This window comes from Loxodonta africana, chromosome 20 (assembly GCF_030014295.1).
Source record: "Loxodonta africana isolate mLoxAfr1 chromosome 20, mLoxAfr1.hap2, whole genome shotgun sequence".
NCBI classification, from domain to species: Eukaryota; Metazoa; Chordata; class Mammalia; order Proboscidea; family Elephantidae; genus Loxodonta; species Loxodonta africana.
This window is the reverse complement of record NC_087361.1, coordinates 22,281,571-22,304,034: the sequence shown is the minus strand read 5'-3', so window position 1 is coordinate 22,304,034 and position 22,464 is coordinate 22,281,571. Positions and strand designations below refer to the sequence as shown.

At 36.3% G+C, this 22,464-nt stretch overlaps 1 protein-coding gene across 2 annotated transcripts in view; it reads left to right on the top strand.

Moving 5' to 3' along the window:
- The window catches only part of EPHA3 (EPH receptor A3), a 281,745-nt gene that overhangs the window by 125,280 nt on the left and 134,001 nt on the right, over positions 1 to 22,464 (top strand). For both annotated transcript variants that reach the window (XM_003410338.3, XM_064273084.1), the window contains exons 2-3: positions 20,905 to 21,060; positions 21,753 to 22,088. In XM_003410338.3, coding sequence (XP_003410386.2) covers positions 20,905 to 21,060; positions 21,753 to 22,088 — 492 coding nt within the window. The remainder of the gene's footprint in view (positions 1 to 20,904; positions 21,061 to 21,752; positions 22,089 to 22,464) is intronic.

Genomic DNA, 22,464 nt, shown 5'->3' with positions numbered 1-22,464 from the left:
GCAAATTTGCAGAATATAAAAGAAAAACAAATATCTTGAATGAATTTCTCAGGTCAATGAACACGATTTTAAAAAGTGACTATACAGAACAGAATATATAATCATCTTCACTCTGAAGAAACATTTCCAAAATGTACTCAATGGTTTAAATTAGAGAAACTCACTCTCTCTCTCACACCCCAGATGTAATACCCACAGAGATACACTCATTCTGTCCCTCTTCTTTCAAGAGTGGCAACACTGAGTACAAAGGATTGCTGAATCTGAGGTTATACGAAATGACTTTACAGAGTGAACAAAACTAGCAGACATCCTTCTACTATTATTCTTTGTACTTATGTTCCAAATTCCTAATGTGTCCCTATTTTTGTTATATGAACTATATTACAAGGGTACCATCTATAAGCAGTATGTTTTAATATTTTCTAGTCTTTCTCCCATTCTTATTCTTTAATTCTCTTTTCTACTCAGATTTAATTTTATTATTATTGTAATGCGTCTCCCAAGTTGAATGTGAAGTTCTAGGACAATATAGAGTCATAAATGTGAAAAGAAAAAAAAAAAGCTTATATCTATACTTAGAAATTACACACTTTAAGGAATGCAATTCTTAAAGTTCAAGGTTGTGCAAATGCATCTTAAATTCTTGGCATATTTGATTTTCATGACACCATTAAACGCTTCTATATATTGCTGTGACACCTGCTCATGACATTCTTCCATACACTCGAGAGGTTTCTTTCCACCTTAATTGTAGGGAATATCTTTGTATATTTGACATACAATTTATAATAGGTTTACAAATTTAAAACTTTGCAGAGGCAAGTTTGTATTTGAAAAACTACTTTTATGCAAGTTGAAAAATAACCTTTTCTTGAATAGGATGGAATTCATTTTATGTAAAATGCAAATACATAAACATAGTATTCTACTCAATTACAAAATTTGTGTCTCCCTTAATAGTTTCAAAATAAATTATTAGTTTATGCTTTGGAAGAGTCATTGAGTTTTCTGATCCATTTGGGCATCAATTTATGATGATTTTTATGTTTTCCTGGTTAAATCCATTCTCCTCCATTTAGGGAGTGAATTTCAGAATACCTTGAATAGAAATCTCCTTTTATCTTGGAGCAAATATCATAAACATATCAAAAATAAATGAAAAATGATACCAAACTGCATTAACCCATTTTATATTTTTCCTATATTATAAATAATTGGCTGTTAAGCATTAAGTTACTGAAAACAAATGTTGAATACTTTTAAATTGTAAACTTTCCTACTTGGTAATACTTTCTGATCATAAAGAAAATAGTACATAAATGGCACAGTACAAGTTTTTTTTTAATTTTAAAATTTTTTAAATTTAAATCATTTTAAACCATAATATCACCTAAGTCACTTTAATAAACTTTTGAAAATTAAAATGGAATGAAAAGCTGATAAGATTAAATGTTAAGGGATAAATTTTGAAGTTATGGAGTTATTTCCTCAGGACAGTATTTTAAAATATATTTATCTAAAAAGAAAAGCCAATTTAAAGGACTTGTGATAAAATACAATGTGGTCACCATTCCTCAGAACTCTAGATGGTCATCTTCTCTTTTAGAGATTGGATAATTAACAACTAAAACCAAACACCTGTTGCCACTGAATTGATTCTGACTCTATAGGACAGAGTAGAACTGTCCCATAGAGTTTCCAAGGAGCACCTGATGGATTCCAACTGCTTACCTTTTGCTTAGCAGCCATAGCTCTTAACCAGTACTTCATCAGGGTTTCCAGTTAACAACTAGGGAGGAAATATTTTTGGATTGTGCCTTGTCCTTTTCAGAAAGTTATTTTTCCATTATTACCGTGAGTTTTCCACGTTTTATAAGTATTCAGTTAAATCCAGGATTTTAAAATTTCTGTTATTTTCTGTACCGATTTCACCAAGTGGGGGTATAATTAAGTGATATTGAAGTGTGCAGCTTACATTAGTCGGGCTATCAACACTTGCAATGAAACATAATTCCCCCCCATGTTGCATTTTTAAAGAAAATTTAAAAAGAAAAAAAAGATAATAATAAAGCAAGAGCTAATAAAAAACTGTGGTGTATCCGTATGTAAATGTGTGTGGGGTAGACATAGAGAAAATTATATATATATATATATATATATATTATATATATATAAAACAAACAAAAACAAACTCGTTGCCTATGAGTTGGTTCCAACTCATAGCAACCTTATACATCAGAGTAGAACTGCCCCATAGGGTTCCCAGGGAGTGGCTGGTAAATTCGAACTGCCAACCTTTTGGTTACCAGCCAAACACTTAATCACTGGCACCACCAGGGCACCATATATAAATATATGTATATTTAAGTGCAACATATGGACCATATTTAGTTATGTACTTTACATATACATGATATGCACTCAAGCTCACCCACACTCAAGCTCAAGTTATTTATAATTTGACTCAAAATGAGAAGAAACAGTTGCAAACATCTACTAATAATTGAAACATGGAATGTATGAAGTATAAATCTAGGAAACTTAGAAGCTGTCAAAAATGAAATAGATGCTTGAAGATCAATATCCCAGGCATTAGTGAGCTGAAATGGACTGGTAATGGCCATTTTAAAATGGATAATCATATGGTCTACTATGCTGGGAATGACAGATTGAATAGGAAGAGTGTCACATTCATTGTCAAAAAGAATATTTCAAGATCTATCCTGAAGTACAATGCTGTCAGTGATTGCGTAATACCCATACGCCTACAAGGAAAACAAGTTAATACGACTATTATTCAAATTTAAGCACCAAACACTAATGTCAAAGATGAAGATATTGAAAATTTTTACCAATTGCTGGAGTCTGAAATTGATAATACAATCAAGATGCAGTAATAACTATTGGTGATTGCAATGGAAATGTTGGAAACAAAAAGGACCAGTAATTGTAAATATTGCCTTGGTCATAGAAGCAATGCCAGAGATCTCATGACTGAATTTTGCAAGACCAATGACCTATTCATTGGAAATATCTTTTTCAACAACATAAACAGTAACTATGCACATGTACCTCACCAAATGGAATACGCAGGAATCAAATCAACTACATCTGTGGAAAGATATGGTGGAAAAGCTCAATATCATCAGTCAGAACAAGGCCAGGGGCCGACTGCAGAACAGACCATGAATTGCTCATATTCAAGTTCAAGTTGAAGCTGAAGAAAATTAAAAAAAGTCCATAAGAGCCAAAGTACAACTTGAGTATATCCCACCTGAAATTAGAGACCAACTCAAGAATAGGTTTGACAAATCGAACACTAAAGACCAAAGACCAGATGAGTTGTGGAATGACATCAAGGACATCATACATGAAGAAAGCAAGAGGTTATTAAAAAGATGGGAAAGAAAGAAAAGACCAAAATGGATGTCAGAAGAGACTCTGAAAGTTGCTCTTGAACATAGAGGAACCAAAGTGAAAGTAAGAAATGATGAATTAAAAGAGCTGAGCAAGAGGTTGGGAAAGATGGTGGAAAGGACACTCCCATTAACTCTCCTAGCAGCTAACTTATTGAACAATGAATAAAAACAAGCACAGACTGAGTTCTCATAACTCCAGACAGCAGCTGAGGTATTGGAAAGTTGGGGAGAGTCCAGAAGCAGGGGAGAGGAGGAAAGGGGTCAGCTCAGATCCCACCTGCTAACTTCAGGTGTGCTCACTCATAGCAGTCATTTTGGGATGATGGTGGATAACACCCCAAACACAGAACATAGAAAAGAAGCTAATATGAGGAAGCTCTAACCTGATTTTTTTTTAAGGCAACATAAATTGGCTGTGGGAGTTTGCAGGCCACTCAGTTGGGATAGGGCAGAGGGAGAACATAGCATTGTGTGAGAGTGCTCTTGAATCTCACTAAGGCCCCAGATGGATGGGCACTAGAACTGGGAGGAACTGAAAGGGCAACAGGATGAGGGAGGTACTTCACACTAACAGGGACAAAGGAAACCACCCATAGTGGAGCACTATGGGAGCGTCTGTTCAGGGGCACCAGTAAGGGAAAGACATAGAGAGTCCCAAACCACCGCCACAGGAATGTCAAGCCCCACTGCTTATGGGAGAATCTCAGAACAACTAATTTTCCTTCCCCTCCTGCATATACGTGTAGAATTCCAGAGACCATGCATACAGAACCCCTGCATCAGCACTGAAAAAATCCTAAGAATGAGTGCCATTTAGTGGTTCTAAGGAGAAGATACCAAGCCAGCTGCCACTGGGTCACTCTGACTCACAGTGAACCTGTGGGGCTGAGGGGAACAGCCCCGCAGGTTCATGACGTGGTCCCCAGACTTGGGGTTGACAGCTGGGTGCTTGGCTGCTGTGCCACCAGGGCACCCAATCAGAAAATACAGCACTATAAGTAGAATTAAAAAAAAAAAAAGATAACAAAATGGCCCAAGTTCAACAAAAGTTAGTAAAACACATGAAATCACAAGGGAAGAAGGAACAATCCAAAACAAAATGTAAAGAAGAGGCAATCTCTCCTATGGAAGCCAGAATAATGCAAAGAATTGATAATTTTCAGACTACGGTGCTAGATGTTTAAAGAAAGCAAAAAGCACACAGGAAATAAACTAGTGGAGTTAGGTAACAAATGGAGGAACAAAATGAAGGGCTTAGCAAAGAAATTGAGACCATTAAAAAAAACTACTGGAAATGAAAAAGTAAGAGAAACACTCAAAAATAGAGTTGAATAAACAGAAGACAGAATAAGTGAACTAGAAGACAAAATAACTGAATTTATCAAGTCTAAATTTTTTTTAAAGAGAAAAACAAAAATAAAATAACAAAGAAAAAGGGAACAACATAAAAGGAAATGTAAGATTCAATTAAGAAAAGTGGCATTAGAATTATTGGAATCCCAGAGCACCAAGACAACAATAAAGCCACAGAAACCATCTTCCAAGAGATATCAGAGAGAATTTCCCAGACCTGAACAGATAACCAAGCCTACAGATACAGGAAGCAACACAAACCCCAATCATAAGAGACACAAAAAGATCAGCTCTGTGACATATCCTAATACAATTCTTGAAAACTGAAGACGAGGAGAGAATTCTGAAAGTAGCAAGAGAAAACCGCATTATCACATACCAAGGGTCTTTCATAAGACCCAATACATATTTCTCCCCAGAAATTCTAGAGGTCAGAAGACAATGGAGTGACATATATCAAATATTGAATGAGAAAATTGCCAATGAAGAATTCTTTAACAAGCAAAGTTGTCATTCAAAGATGAATAGGAAATCAAGACATTCCCAAACAGAAACTCTAGAAATTTGCAACTACCAGGCAAGCTTTGAAAATGTTACTCAATGAAGTACTCCAAATGGAAAGGCAACAGAATTAAAAAATAAGTACCAAGTAAACTTACCGAATATAGGTTGTATATTGAAATTAATGGAGGCACACCAACAGAAATGGGGGAGGGAGGGCCGTATTAGGAATACATTTATTATATTAAGGTGGTCTGTTAACTGTTGTTCAAAAACGTTATAAGTTGTGTAATGTAATATACCTGGTAGCCACTAGGAACTCACCAAGAAGAAACATTCAGAATACAAGAAGGAAGATTAAATAAAGGGGGTCATTGCAAGAAAGCATCCAAATACAAACAAAAACAGAAAAATTAGAATAAATAGGAAAAAAAGAAGATACGAATCACTCAAAAAAGAAACAGCAAAATGTTTGAAGTAGACATTATGTTTTCTGTAATAATCTTAAGTATAAATGGCCTAAACACCCTATGCAAAAGGCAGAGAGTGGTAGTATGGATAAACAACAATAATAATGAAAAAAAAACCTCATCCTTTTGCTATCTAAAAGAAACGTATCTTTAGATTTAAGGACACAAAGAGACTGAAAATAAAAGGATGGAGAAAAATATTCTACGCAACCAGTATACAAAAAAGCGCAGGATTGGCCATACTGACAATACATGAAATAGACTTTAAATCAAAATCTACTAAAAGAGATAAAGAGGACATTACATAATAATACAAGCATCAATGCAACAAAAAGACATAACAATTATAATAAATGTATATGCACCTAACAGCAATGTACCAAAATACATGAAACAAATACTGAACAATATGAAAGAAGAAATAGATAATGCTACAATAATAATAGGGGACTTCAATACACCACTTTCAATTATAGACAAAAACACCTAAAAAGAAGATCGCTAAGGACATTGAGAACATAATACCATAAACTGGTTGGACCTGACGGACATATATAAAACACTCCACCAATGTCAGAACAATACACATTCTTCTCCAGCACACAGATCATTTTACTAAATAGACCATATACTAGGACACAAAAAAAGTCTTAACAAATTTAAAAAGATTAAAATCATGCAAAGCATCTTCTCTGACCATAGTGGTATGAAGCTAGAAATCAACAACAGGATAAATAAGAAAAAAAGAATAAATACATGGAAACTAAATAATACACTACTTTTTTTTAAAAAAAAAATACTATTGGATTGTACAGGAAATCCAAAGTAAAATTTAAAAAAATCCTAGAATCAAATGAAAATGAGAACACAACATATCAAAACCTTTGGGTCAGAGCAAGAGCAGTACTCAGAGGGAAATTTATAGCAATTAATGCCTACTTTAAAAAAGAAGAAAGATCCAAAATCATTAACTGAAACCAAGAACTTGAAAAAATGGAAAAGGAAGAGCAAAAGAAGGCAAAAACTACCAAAAAAAGAAAATAGAAATAATACAGATCAGGGGAGAAATAAATGAAATTGAAAATAGAAAACCAATTGGAAGAATTAGCAAAACCAGAAGTTGGTTCTTTGAAAAGATCAATAAAATACAAAAACCCAGTGATTAGAGTGACAATAGGAAAAAAGACTGGAAAAGCAAATAACCAAATTAAGAAATTAAATTGGTGACATTACAACTGATGCAACAGAAATAAAGAAAATCCTAAATGAATACTATGAAAAATTATACCTCAGCAAATGTGAAAACCAAGATGAAATGGAAAAATTCCTAGAAATACACTACCTACCCAAACTAACACAAACATAGGTAGGAAATTTAAACAGACCCATTACAAAAGAAGAGATAGAAGATGTCATCAAAAAACTGCCAAAAAAAGAAAAAAAAAAAAAAAAATCCCAGGACCAGATGGCTACACTGGAGAGTTCTACCAAACATTCAGAGAAGTGTTAACACCAATCCTACTCAACCTCTTCAAAAACATACGAGAGGAAGGAACACTACTCAACTCTTTCTATGAAGGCAGGATAACACTGATAACTAAACAAAGAAAAGACATAATAAAAAAGAAAATGACAGACCAATTCCCTTATGAATATAGATGAAAATTTTTTCAAAAAATTCTAGCCAACAGATTTCAGCAACTTATCAAAGATATCATACACCATTACCAAGTGGGATTCATACCAGGATTACAAAGGTGGTTCAACATTGGAAAATTAGTCAATGTAATCTGCCACATAAATAAAACAAAGGAAAAGAACCATATGATCATATCAATTGATGCAGGAAAAGCATTTGATAAAATTCAACAGTTTCCTGATAAAAACTCTCCGCAAAATTGGAATAGAAGGGAGATTTTTCAAAATAATTAAGGGCATACAAGGAAAACCAACAGCCAACATTATACTCAACAGAGAAAGGCTGAGAGCCTGTTATGGATTGAATTGTGTCATCCAAAAATGTGTGTCAACTTGGCTAGGGCATAATTCCCAGTATTGTGTGGTTTTCCTCTATTTTGTGATCTGATGTATTTATTCTATGTGGTATAAATCCTAACCTCTGTGTTGTTGATGAGGCAGGATTAGAGGTAGTTTTGTTAATGAGGCAGGACGAAATCTACAGGATTAGGTTGTGTCTTGAGTCAATCTTTTTGAGATATAAAAGAGACAGTTGAGCAGAGGAGAGGCCTCATACCAACAAGAAAGAAGCTCTGAGAGTGGAGCTCATTCTTTGGACCGGGGGTTCCTGCATTGAGAAGCTCCTAGACCAGGGGAAGATTGATGACAAGCACCCCCCCCCAGAACCAACAGAGAAAGAAAATATTCCCAGGGAACTGACACCCTGAATTGGGACTTCTAGTCTCTTAGACTGTAAGAGAATAAATTTATGTTTATTAAAACCAACCACTTGTGGTATTTCTGTTATAGCAGCACTAGATAACTAAGACAAAACCCCTATCCTCTGCTGATGTGACTGTGAAATTGTATAACCACTATGAAAAACTGTATGGTGCTTTCTCAAAAAACTGGAAATAGAACTACACTATGATCCAGCAACCCTACTTCTAAGTATATACCCTAGATACCTAAAAATTACAATATGAACAGACATTAGCACACCTATGTTCATTGCTGTTTTATTCACAATAGCAAATAAATGGAAACAAAAAATGAAATAAGCTTTCAAAGGGCTGCTTGAGAAGATAAAGCATTAAAATGAAATGTGCAAAGAACTGGAGGTAAAAAAACAAAAGGGAATTATACCTTCAGCATTTCTCAAGTGGAAAGAACTGAAGAAAATATTCAAGCCTTCAGTTGCGATATTAAAGGATTCTATGGGCAAAATACTGAATGACAAGGAAGCATCAAAAGAAGGTGGAAGGGATATACAGAGCCACCGTACCAAAAGGTCGACATTCAGCCATTTCAGGAGGTAGCGTATGATCAAGAACTGGTGCTACTGAATAAAGAAGTCCAAGCTGCACCGAAGGCATTGGTGAAAAACAAGGCTCCAGGAATTGATGGAATACCAATTGAGATGTTTCAAAAAATGGATGCAACACTGGAAGCACTCACTTGTCTATGCCAGGAAATTTGGAAGACATCTAGTTGGCCAACTGACTGGAAGAGATGCATATTTGGGCCCATTCCAAAGAAAGTGATCCAACAGAATGAGGAAATTATCTAACAATATCATTAATATCACATGCAAGTAGAATTTTGCTAGAGATAATTAAAAAAAAAAAAAGGTTGCAGCAGTACATTGACAGGGAACTGCCAGAAGTTGAGGCCAGATTCAAAAGAGGATTTGGAACTAGGGATACCATTGCTAATATCAGATGGATCTTGGCTGAAAACAGAGAATACAAGAATGATGTTAACCTGTGTATCATTGACTATGCAAAGGCATTAGACTGTGTGAATCATAACAACTTATGCATAACATTGAGAAAAATGGGAATTCCAGAACACTTAATTGTGCTCACCTGGAACCTGTACAGAAACCAAGAGGCAGTGGTTTGGCCAGAACTAAGGGATACTGTGTGGTTTAAAATCAGGAAAGATGTGTGTCAGGGTTGTATCCTTTCACCATACTTATTCAATCTGTATGCTGAACAAATAATCCAAGAAACTGAGTTATATGAAGAACTCAGCATCAGAATTGAAGAAAGACCAATGTCGTCTTCATTGCAACTACCTTTTTTCAACAACATAAATGGTGTGGACCTCACCAGACAGAATACACAGGAATCAAATTGACTACATTTGTGGAAAGAGATGATGGAGAAGCTACATATTAGTCAGAAGAAGGCAAAAGGCCAGCTGCAGAACAGATTATCAATTGCTCATATTCAAGTTGAAGTGGAAGAAAATTAGAGTAAGTCCACAAAAGCCAAAATATGACCTTGAGTATGTTCCACTTGAATTTATAGACGATCTAAAGAATAGATTTGACACACCGAACATTAACGACCAAAGAACAGGTGAGTTGTGGGATGACATTTAAGGACATTATACACGAAGAAAACAAAAAGTCATTAAAAAACAGGAAAGAAAGAGGAGACCAAAATGGATGTCAGAAGAGACTCAGCTTATTTGGTCAGCATACAGATTGAATAAGTATGGTGAAAGGATACAACCCTGACGCACACTTTTCCTGACTCTAAACCATGCAGTATTCCCTTGTTCTGTGCAAACGACTGCCTCTTGGTCTATGTACAGATTTCACATGAGCACAGTTAAGTGTCCTGGAATTCCCATTCTTTGCAGTGTTATCCATAATTTGTTATGATCCACACAGTCGAATATCTTCACATAGTCGATAAAACACAGGTAAACATCTTTCTGGTGTTCTCTGCTTTCAGCCAAGATCTACCTGACGTCAGCGATTCAATCAAATCTTCAGGCTCCACTTCTAATTCTAGTTCTCTTACCATTTCTACCACATCTGCAGTTACTTCCTCCACTGAAGTCTTGAACCCCTCAAAGTCATCCACGAGAGTTGGAACCAACTAACTTCTTCCAAGCTCCTGTTAATGTTGATATTTTTACCTCCTCCCATGAATTACAAATGTTCTTAATGGCATCTAGAATGGTGAATCATCTCCAGAAGATTTTCAATTTACTTTGTCCAGGTCCATCAGAGGAATCACTGTGTATGGCAGCTATAGCCTTACAAAATATATTTCCTAAATGATAAATTTTAACATTTAAATTACTCCTTGATCTGTGGGCTGTAGAATGGATTTTATGTTAGCAGCCATGAAAACAACATTAACGTCCTTGTATATCTCCATCAGAGCTCTTGGGTGACCAGGTGCATTGTCAATAAGCAGTAATATTTTAAAAGAAATCTTTTTTTTTTTTTTTTCTCCAGAACAGTAAGTCTCAACAGTGGGCTTAAAGTATTCAGTAAACCATGTTGTAAACAGATGTGCTGTCATCCAGGCTTTGTTGTTTCATTTATAGAGCACAGCAGAGTAGATTTAGAATAATTCTTAAGGGACCTAGGATATTTGGAATAATAAATGAGGACTAGTTTCAATTTAAAGTCACTAGCTGCATTAGACCCTAACAAGAGAGTCAACCTGTCCTTTGAAGCTTTGAACCCAGGCATTTTCTCCTCTTTAGCCATGAAAGTCGTACATGCCATCTTCTTCCAATGTAAGGCTGTTTCGTCTGTACTGAAAACCTGTTGTTTAGTACAGCCACCTTCATCAGTTATCTTAGCTCTTCTGAATAGCTTGCTATAACTTCTACATCAGCATTTGCTGCTTTACCTTGAACTTTTATGTTATGGAAATGGCTTCTTCCCTTAAACCTCATGAACCAACCTCTGCTAGCTTCAAACTTTTCTTCTGAAGCTTCCTAACCTCTCTCAGCCTTCATAGAATTGAAGAGAGTTTGGGTCTTGCTTTGGATTAGGCTTTAGCTTAAGGAAATGTTATGGCTAGTCAGATCTTCTATCCAGACCACTAAAACTTTCTCCAAATCAGCAAAAAGGTTAATTCGCTTTCTTATCATTTGTGTGTGTTCACTGGAGTAGCACTTTTATTTTCCTTTAAGAACTTTTCTTTTGCATTCGTGACTTGGCTAACTGTTTGATGCAAGAGGCCTAAATTTTGGCCTGTCTCAGCTTTCAATATGCCTTCCTCACTAAGCTTAATCATTTCTAACTTTTGATTTAAAGTGAGAGACATGTGAGTCTTCCTCTCACTTGAACATTTAGAGGGCATCGTAGGGTTATTAACTGGCCTAATTTCAATATTGTCATGTCCAGGGAATAGGGAGGCCTGAGGAGAGGGAGAGAGATGGGGGAATGGCTGGTCAGTGGAGCAGTCAGAACACATGCAATATTTATTGATTTAGTCCTCTGTCTTACATGGGCACAGTTTGTAGTGCCCCAAAACAATTGCAATAGTAACATTGAAGATCAGTGATCACAGATCACCATAACAGATATAATAATAATGAAAAGTTTGAAATACTCCAAGAATTACTGAAACATGACACAGTCATGATGCAAGCACTTGCTGTGGGAAAAATGTCCTTGATAGACTTGCTTGAGGTAGGGTTGCCACAAACCCTCAATTTGTAAAAAATGCAGTATCTGTGAAGCAAAATAAAGCAAAGCACAATAAAGCAAGATATGCGTGTATATATATATATACACACACACACATATGTATGTATACATATGTATATATATAATATATGTATATATATATAGCTGCTAACCAAGAGGTTGGCAGTTTGGATCCACAGGCGCTCCTTGCAAACCCTGTGGGGCAGTTCTGCTCTATCTGATAGGGTTGCTATGAGTCGTAATCGATTCCATGGCAACGGGTTGTTTGTTGCAGTTGTTATATATATAAAACACACACACTACATATTAATTGACTAAAGTTGAATAAAGTGTTTTGATTTTTTTGTGTATGTACAACCAATAATTTGATCCTAAAACCTCTTTGATATTTTATGATTTTCATTAAATGATGATATTCTTCTTGATGAATAAAAAAGTACAGATACTGGGGTTCCAACAGAGGGTCCTGGACAGAGCAGGAGAAGAATGTAGAATGAATGATCAAATTCACAAAAATGACCAGACTTACTGATCTGATAGAAACTGGAGGAACCCCAGAGGCTATCGTCATCAGCCCCTCTTCTGACTCAGACTTCAAGCCATTCCCAAAGTTCACCTTTCAGCCAAAGATTAGGCAGGCTTATAAGACAAACAGAGCCCTGGTGGCACAGTGGCTAAGAGCTCAGCTGCTAACCAGACGGACGGCAGTGAGAATCTGCCTGCTGCTACTTGGAAACCCTATGGGGCAGCTCTACTCTGTCCTGTTGGGTCACTATGAGTTGGAATCAACTCGGTGGTAACGGGTACTCTCAGAATGTATGGTTCTTCCTTAAAAGTGGAAGATATCTGGAAATCCGGTAAAACACAGTGTTCTTGTGATCAGGGACTGTTTTAGCATTCTCTTTTTACTGAATGTAAATTGGACATATTTCAGTATTACTGGCACCTGTCTTGCTAAATCTGATGGAACAAAAACAAACACAATGAAGTCTTGGTGCCGAGCTATCTTTGGGGCATACTAGATTGTGATTGATTCTGCAGTGTTCAATGGTGTGGTGGCATTTTGCCTTAGGCCTTTTTTATTGAACAGCGGAAGGAACAGAAGAAGGAAACACTTGATCACTTTGTAAATGCTGCACATTGCAGGCGACGTTTAATGACTGAATGTAGCCACTTCCAGTGTATTGAAATGCCTAGGCCTTGCCTCAAAGCATTGTACCTCTATTCAGATGGCAAAGAATAAAGTTCCTGTAAGATTGGGGAGTGCAGCTCATTTTGTGAATAAATAGTTGCTTTGACCTTGTACTGGCAAATAGACCCTGTCAGACCAGAAATCACAAGGCCAGGAAATCATCTGTTTAGTCAGTGCTGGTTCTGGTCATTAGTTTGTGTTGACGGGTGGGAACTGGTAATACAGTCCTGTGTATATGGGGCTAAGGTCTAAATACTAAAAGACCTCTATTTACCAACAGCTTTATTTTTTAATTTAAAGTTAATTCAAATTGAAATGAGCCTTTTAACCCTTAATTGGGACCAGGCTTCCTTTTAAAAGTCAACCGCCTTAGTCAACTGGAGACAAAATTCACTTTGCAATTGAAAGGCTGTCTACTTTCTTTCAACAGTAGCCACCACGGTTTACTAAGTGCATTTGTTTTCCCTTCACTATGGTAACTTTACCCGCTCCCTGTCTCAGCATAGCTCAAACCCATCAATTACAACTTAGAGGAAAGTGCTATGTGCATTGGGAATGAGGCCAAGATAAAAATCTTGAAGCTCTACTATAATTATTATTCATTGTATAGGTAGTGCTCATAATACTCCCAATTTTGTGTGTGTGTGTGTTTTAATTTATTATTTTCCTGAGTTGGCAGTTGGTTATTTTACTCCCCTGCAGACTTGGAGTATTTAGTTCCTGTTTCATTGTATCTTCATCATAAAAATGAAATTAACAGGCTCCTGAAATATTCCTAAATCATTCACTATAAATTGGTATTATTTTGCCTACCTTGTATTATTTTATTCATATTTTTAGAGTTTCCCAAAGGAAAATTAACATTTGTCAGGGGCCTCGTCTTATTTGTTCTACTCTGGCCCATCCTGGAGTTTTTCATTAAGCTTTGGGATTTGCTCAATGAGTAAGCAAGCATGTCCTGGGTACTTAAAAGAAAGTTAAAGCCTAGATTACCAAGAAAAAGGCTAACAAAACCTTACTTCAGCCTGACAAAAGGGAAATGTATTCCTCTTTAAATTGTATTTTCAAAGCTGCATTCATTTTCCTATTGTCATTGAAAGAAAAATAATACATCAGCTTATGTTTTCAAAATTTAAAAGAAAATTACTATTAATATGTTTTTACTATTAATTACTGTGATAAAATCCCCAGACTTCTAAACAATCTATCTTATATGCAAAAAAGAAGTGTATAATCAAGTATAACATAATTATGTTACTGGTTAAGATGAAAGTATAATAATAGGGAATTACTTATTTGGCAATCAATTTATCTTTCAAACTATTCAACCATGAAATCAATGTGTCCTTTGAATATGTACTGCCCTGAAGGAGGAAACCAGTGCAAAAGGTTGAAAAAAAAAAAATCTGTCATTTCTTTTTCAAAAATATTTTTTAGTTCAAAAGAGAACCTTATTTCCTTGTCTTGTTGCCATACCTGATTTTTACAATTTCAACGGTCGCTTTTAATCCTTAAAGCAATGATGAAAGTAAAGCTACTACTTTGCTCTTTTTTAAAAATTCTTCCTTTTAAAATGCACTACGATCCATGCAAACCTGGAGACATATTATTAACCTTTTCAAGAGTGTAGCCTGAAGAGCCTTCTGAGATAACTTAATCGACACCCCTCACTTGATAAGTGGAGAAATTGAAGTCCAGAGAAAGACAATGGTTTTTAAATTACTCATTCATTTAACAAATGCCTCTGATCAACTGCTTTGTGCTAAACAGTACTAGATACTGGGCACACAAAACAGAAGTGGAAATAACTGCTCAGGGTCCAAACTGGGAATACATAATCACAAAAAATTCAACCTCGGAGTTATTTACACAAGAGGAAGTCACTATCTAACCACCTCATTAAACTCTGAGAAGTTGTGGTCAGTGACTTTGAGACAATTTACCTCTTTGTTAGTTAAGACTAGATCAGAACCAACATTTCTTCCTCCTAGTCCAGAGCTTTTCCTATATCATGCTGAAAACACCTTAAAGCGCTGAGATATAAAAAAGAGAAAGCAAGGGATTTTTTCAAGAGGTAACGTAAATCCTGTGTAGAAAAGTATCTTGCTCACACCATACACAAGCACCGGTGCAGGATCAAAGACCAAAATGTGAAACCAATGCCATGAAATTCTTACAAGAAATATAGGAGTGAGGCTGTAGGTGCTAGTTTTTCATATCAACTATCAGATAGGACAACAGAAGCATGAACAGCCAAAGATAAATTAGATAAATGGAACTTCATAAATATCACATACTTTTGTTCATCAAAGATATATCAAAAAATGAAAAGACATCTTACAGACTGTGAGAAAATTCTGAGAACTGTGTCTTGATAAGGGTTTAATAATAAAAAGAATATTTCAAGTTCTGTCCTGAAGTGCAACACTGTCAGTGATAGCATAATATCCGTACATCTACAAGGAAGATCAGTTAATACGGCAATTATTCAAATTCATGCACCAGCCACTGATGCCAAAGATGAAGAAATTTAAGATTTTTACCAGCTTCTGCAGCCTGAAATTGATCAAACGTGCAGTGAAGATACAGTGATAATTATTGGTGAGTAGAATGTGCAAGCTGAAAACAGAAGAAGGATCTGTAGCTGGAAAAAAAGGCCTTGGCAATAGAAATGATGCCAGGGATAGCATGCTAGAGATTTCCAAAACCAGCGGCTTATTCACTGGAAATATCTTCTTTCAACAACATAAACGACAAGTATACACATGGACATTCCTGGATGGAATACACAGGAATCAAACCGACTACATCTGTGAAAAGAGATGGTAAGAAGCTCAATATCATCAGCCAGAATGAGGCCAGCGGCCAACTGTGGAACAGACCATCAATTACTCATATGCAAGTTCAAATTGAAGCTGAAGAAAATGAGAAAAAGTCCATGAGAGCCAAAGTATGATCTTGAGTGTATCCCACCTGAATTTAGAGACCATTTCGAGAATAGATTTGACACATTGAGCAATAATGAACAAAGACCAGAGACTTGTGGAAGGACATCATATATGAAGAAAGCAAAAGTTCATTAAAAAGACAGAAAAGAGACAAAAGGTCAAAATGGGTGTCAGAAAAGGCTCTGAAACTTACTCTTGAACCATAGAATAATTAAAGGGAAAGTAAAAAATGATGAAGTAAAAGAGTTGAAAAGGAGATTTCAGAGGGCAGCTAGAGAAGACCAAGTAAAGTATTGTAATGAAATGTGTGAAGAACTGGAGTTATAGAACCAAGAGGGAAGAACACACACGGCCTTTCTCAAGCTGAAAGAACTGAAGAAAAAATTCAAGCCCTGAGATGCAATATTGAAGCCCTGGTGGCAGCATGGTTAAGTGTTTGACTGCTAACCAAAAAGGTCAGCAGTTTGAATCCACCAGCTGCTCCCTGGAAACCCTATGGGGCAATTTTACTCTGTTCTATAGGGTCGCTATGAGTCGAAATCAACTCAACAGGTAATCATTTTTTTTTAGATGGGCAAAAAATTAAACAACACAGGAAGCATCAAAAGAAGATGAAAGGAATTCACAGAGTCACTGTACTAAAAATAATTAATTGATGTTCAGCCATTTCAGGTGGTACCATATGATCAAGAACCTATGGTACTGAAGGAAGAAGTCCAATCTGCACTGAAGGCGTTATCTAAAAACAAGGCTCCAGGAATTGATGGAACACAAATTAAGATATTTCAACAAACAGATGCAGCTCTGGAATCGCTCATTCATTTATGCCAAGAAATTTGAAAGAGAGCTACACAGTCAACTGACTGGAAGAGATCTATATTTGTACCCATTCCAAAGAAAAGTGATCCAACAGAATTCGAAAATTGACGAACAGTATAGTTAATATCATAGTTAAGTAAACTTTTGCTGAAGGTCGTTCAAAAACGGTTTTAGCAGTACACCACCAGCAAAATGACAGAAATTCAAGCCAGATTCAAAAGGAGGATATGTAATGAGGGGTATCATTGCTGTTGTTAAATGGATCTTGGCTGTAAATAGAGAATACCAGAAAGATGTTTACCTGTGTTTTGTTGACTATACAAAGGCATTCAACTGTGTGGCTCATAACAAATTATGGATAACATTTCAAAGAATGGGAATTCCGGAACACTTAATTATACTCATGAGGAATCTGCACATAGATCAAGAGGCAGTCGTTCAAACAGAACAAGGGGATACTGCGTGGCTTAAAATCAGAAAAGGTATGTGTCGGGTCTGTATCCCTTCACCATACTTATTCAATCTGTATGCTGAGCAAATAATCTGGAAGCTGAACTTTATAAAGAAGAACTTGGTGTCAGCATTGGAGGAAGACTCAACAACCTGCTATATGCAGATGACACAACCTTTCTTTCGGAAAGTGAAGAGGACTTGAAGCACTTATTAATAAAGATTAAAGACTACTGCCTTCAGTATGGATTACACCTATAAAAAAATAGAAAACAAAAATCCTCACAACTGAACCAATAAGCAGCATCATGATAAATGGAGAAAATAATGAAGTTGTCAAGGATTTCATTTTACTTGGATCCACAATCAATGCCCATGCAGCCAAAAAATCAAACAATGTATTGCATTGGGTCAATCTGCTGCAAAAGGCTTCTCTAAGGTGTTAAAAAACAAAGATGTCATCTGAGAACTGAGATGCGCCTCACCAAGCATTCTTAATTGCCTTATATGTATGCAAAATCTGGGCAATGAATAAGGAGGACTGAAGAAGAATTGATACATTTGAATTACGGTATTGGTGAAGAATATTGATAATACCATGAACTTCCAGAACAAACAAATCTGTCTTAGAAGTACAGCCAGGATGCTCCTTAGACGTGAGGATGGTGAGAGTTTGTCTCACGTACATTAAATATGTTTTCAGGAGGGACCAGACCCTGGAGAAGACATTATGCCATTATGCTCAGTAGAGAGTCAACAAAAAAGAAGCCCCTCAGCAAGATGAATTGACATAGTGGTTGCAAAAATGAGCTCGAACATAGCAGTGGTTGTGAGGATGGCGCAGGACCAGGTAGTATTTTGTTCTGTTGTACGTGGGGTTGCCAGTGGTCCTAACCAACTCAAGGGCACCTAACAACAACAACAACACTTGTAGTAAGAAGGGAAAATTACTTGTATTCCTCACAGATGAATGTGTCATCTTATTCTTGGTTGACGTGCTCTTTCTTTCCAAGAAAAAACAGTCTTGGCCATCTGCCCATACTAATGCTAGACATCAAATAACAAGTCCAAGTGAAAGACACATAGACAGAGCATTAACCTTTCTGAGATCTGTTATTACTAGGGAGAGATAATAAAAGAGTTGGATTTTAAAAAATTAAATCATGATTTTAGATGACTGTTCTTCATGTTATACCAACAGTTTGGAATTAGTAGGAAAATGATTTATGTTTTATGAAGTGTAATTTGCTTTCAATATTTAATTTATATATAATTAAAAGCAGAAAAAAATCTCTTGTTTGTCCAGACTATATTTTTTAATTTGTTTGTCATCTTGCACATGGCACTGTAAAATGAAAAGACTAATACCTGCCTTCGTCATTTCAACAGAAGTGCTATTAGGTCCAGTTGAGATGGCATCCAGTAGAGATGTTATCATCTCTAAGGATGTTATTAAGTCAGAATTAGGTAAAGTTTAGTTACTAGTTTGAGTCAGATTCTTAATCTTTAGGTTTATTGACTATAAGCACCTTCAAGTTACTATCAGTAATCCTGGTAAATGGTGTTGTAGTTAAGAAGTGATTCTGTGATGGTGCCTGGCTAACACTATCAACCTTTCTGACCAGGGACGCATAGAAGGTCCTGGTTAGAATGGAAGAAAAATGTAAAACAAAGCTCAAATTCATTAAAAAAACCAGACTTACTGGACTGATAGACTAGAGAAACACCTGAGATTACCACCTTAAGATACCCTTTTAACCTGGAAGTGAAGCCACTAGTGGAGGTCACCTTTCAGCCAAGTAACAGAGTGGCCTATAAAATAAATAATAACACCCATGAGGAATGCTCTCCTTAATCAACCATAAGAGACCAAAGGGTCAACATTTACACAAAAGCAAAGATGAGAAGGCAAGGAGGGACAGGGAAAATGGATGGATGGAAACAGGGTAGGCAGGGGTAGAAATGGTGAAGAGAGCTGACACATCGCTGGGATTGTAACCAACGTCACAGAACAACTTGTGTATGAATTGTTGAATGGAAATCTAATTTGCTGCGTAAACTTTCACCTGGAACACAATAAAATTTCAGAAAAGGAAGTGATGATGTGATTTTATTTTCTTTACATTTCACATACTGTAGCTATTCCTTATATCAACGAAAAGTGACTGAGCGGTGAGTGCCTTTATGCTAAAAAAAAAAAAAAATGATGATGTAAAAACCATAAAAGCCTCTAATAAAAACACACAGATAAACTTGCAAGCAAACAATATAACAAACAACATCGCAGCGCTTAAGCTTATTCTGTTAAAGACTCAGAGTGGCCTCTTGCAAATTTAAAAGTATTAAAAGATGAGTTAAATTGAACCCAGAAACTAAGTGCACATTTTGTTTATGAACTTTATATCAGTTCCCCTCGAGGCACCATGACATGGAATGAGAGTGGAAGTTCCTGACTTAAGGACAATGTTAACAAGTTTATATTCTCATTCTGTGTTTGGTTAGGGCAGTGGAATTTATTTGAAGGAAACTCATTGTGGCATCAAAAGTTGTTCAGTACAATGTAAAATCGTCCTAGAGCAGCCATTCTTTGTAGAAATTAGAAAGCAGCAATTCTAGCTAATGATTGCTGTTATTTGAAGTTATTCTAATGTATCTCCTGGCAGTCTATGTATATTTTATTTTATGACAGGAGACTTCAATAGAGAGGTATATTATTATGCATATAACGTGCATTATCTTCAGAAAAGCATTGAGTGATGATGGTAAAGACAATCTGCAGGACTGATATGTAGGTGCTTTAAGCCATCAAATCTCAATATAGCATTTAAACCAGTGCCCAACAAGCAGTTACAGAAAACATGTCATTCAGAGATAAGTCCTGAAAGAAGGTAGAAAACATAAAGTTAAGAAAAGAGCCTTCCTTTAGTAACAATTCACAACTACCTCAGTTTAAATAGAAACTGTAACTCCTCTGTTTTTCAAATATAAATGAGGGACTATATTTAAATCATTATTTTAGACCTTTGCTCTAGAAGTTAAGGCACAACTCTGGCCAGGCAGGAAAAAAAAGAAAAATTCATAGCGCATGAGCATTGTGCATCAAGAGTCTTAAAATATAGGTAAGCCCACAGTTTCTTCCTTCAGTTGCTTACCATTTGTGGGGAAAAGGTTGTACACACACAGAGCAATTAGTAATGTATGCTGGTAAGTGCAATGCAGATAGCATCCAGATTGCATCATGTTTAAAATAAGCAATGACTACATGGTGACATGGTTTTGCTTTATTTTCTCCACAAATAGTCCAATGCCAAGTAAAGCTGTGAAAACACGAGCTGGAAATTTCATCATACACGAGTGCCAAAATAATCTAAATCTTGTAGGTTTTCCCTCCCCTCCCCCTTAACATTTGGTGCAAATACAAATATATATGTGAAAGAGCTACACTGGGCCACGTTATTTGCTTCTCTAATTCTGGAAGGAAAAAATGGATTTTTTTTTTTTCATGACAATTACATGTTCTAATGCCCTGAAATCGGTTTTATGTATTTTCAAGGTAGGTTTTCAAAATCATGACGATATTTTAAAAGCGTCATTTTGTTTCTAGCTTGTCAACCGGGTTTCTACAAGGCTTCCGCTGGTAATATGAAGTGCGCCAAGTGCCCACCTCACAGTTCTACGCATGAAGATGGTTCAGTGAACTGCAGGTGTGAGAATAATTACTTCCGAGCAGACAAAGACCCTCCATCCATGGCTTGTACCCGTGAGTAGTTTTGCTGCAACCCATGCCGCCATGTTTGTTTTGTTTTGATTTTTCTTGTGATTGTCCTTTTTCTTTCTTTTTTTTTTTTAAGCATTTGGACCATTTCCTTCCTATATCCATGTGCAAATTGAAAGCTTTCTCTGCTTCAGTCTCCATGCTTGCCTCACCACAAATGCAACATTTATCACACGAAATGAATGAGTTTTTAAAGCACTTCCTCCAACAAGACCCCTAGGAAGAAAGAAAAAAATCTGTATCTTGTTTTAGATCTTGTGTTATATTTGACAGGATAAGGGAGGTTGTACGCATGGAATTTATGTTTTTACGTTTCTATTCCCTGTTGCTGTGCATTGGTCATAGGTTACAGAGAAAAAGGACGAAGATTTATAAAACTAATACTAACGTTTTCGTAACTACTCACAAGGGCATTGAATTCACTGGTAAAGTCCTTTGTGAGATTTTGTGAATGCATCCTCAACCTCGACTCTGAACTTCTCCATTCATATCTTGGGGAGGACAGTGCTCTTGAATCCATGTGTCTCTAATCTCATGGGCCCTCTAAGGACGAATTAAGAGTAGATAATAAAGACAGGATGGTTATTTACCTTTTCAGTTCCATTGTGAATTATCTATTTCCCTTGTAGTAGAAAACAGAAGTGAGGCTCATTAATCTTTGTTGAACTACTTTGCAGGCCCTCCATCTGCACCAAGAAATGTTATCTCTAATATAAACGAGACCTCGGTAATCCTGGACTGGAGTTGGCCCCTAGACACAGGAGGCCGGAAAGATGTTACCTTCAACATCATATGTAAAAAATGTGGGTGGAATGTAAAACAGTGTGAGCCATGCAGCCCAAATGTCCGCTTCCTCCCTCGACAGTTTGGACTCACCAACACCACGGTGACAGTGACAGACCTCCTGGCACACACTAACTACACCTTTGAGATTGATGCCATTAACGGGGTGTCAGAGCTGAGCTCACCTCCAAGACAGTTTGCTGCAGTCAGCATCACAACTAACCAGGCAGGTGAGTACATTGTGGATGCTTTTTACTCCTGCCATATGAAAATCAACTGACAGTTTTAACAGAGATCGTGAAAACAAGAGGAAAAGTAATTGAAAGAGCCCCAAGATTTTCTCTCCTATAATTTTTGGACAGTTATGGTACGTTAAATAATTCAGTTTAATTCTTCAGATGAGAATAAACCCTATATGTTAACTGGCTTTTTAAACTAGACTAGTTCATTGCTTCCTAATTTGGAATCCTTGAAGTGTTGGGGGCTTTGTGATAGCAATAGTGAGGCTCCTTGAAACATTCTCATTTTCTAAAGAACTTAACAGATATTGATCCTTAGTTTGAAAAAGGTTATGTAGGATATTTAAAACTATACCTTTCCTTTAGT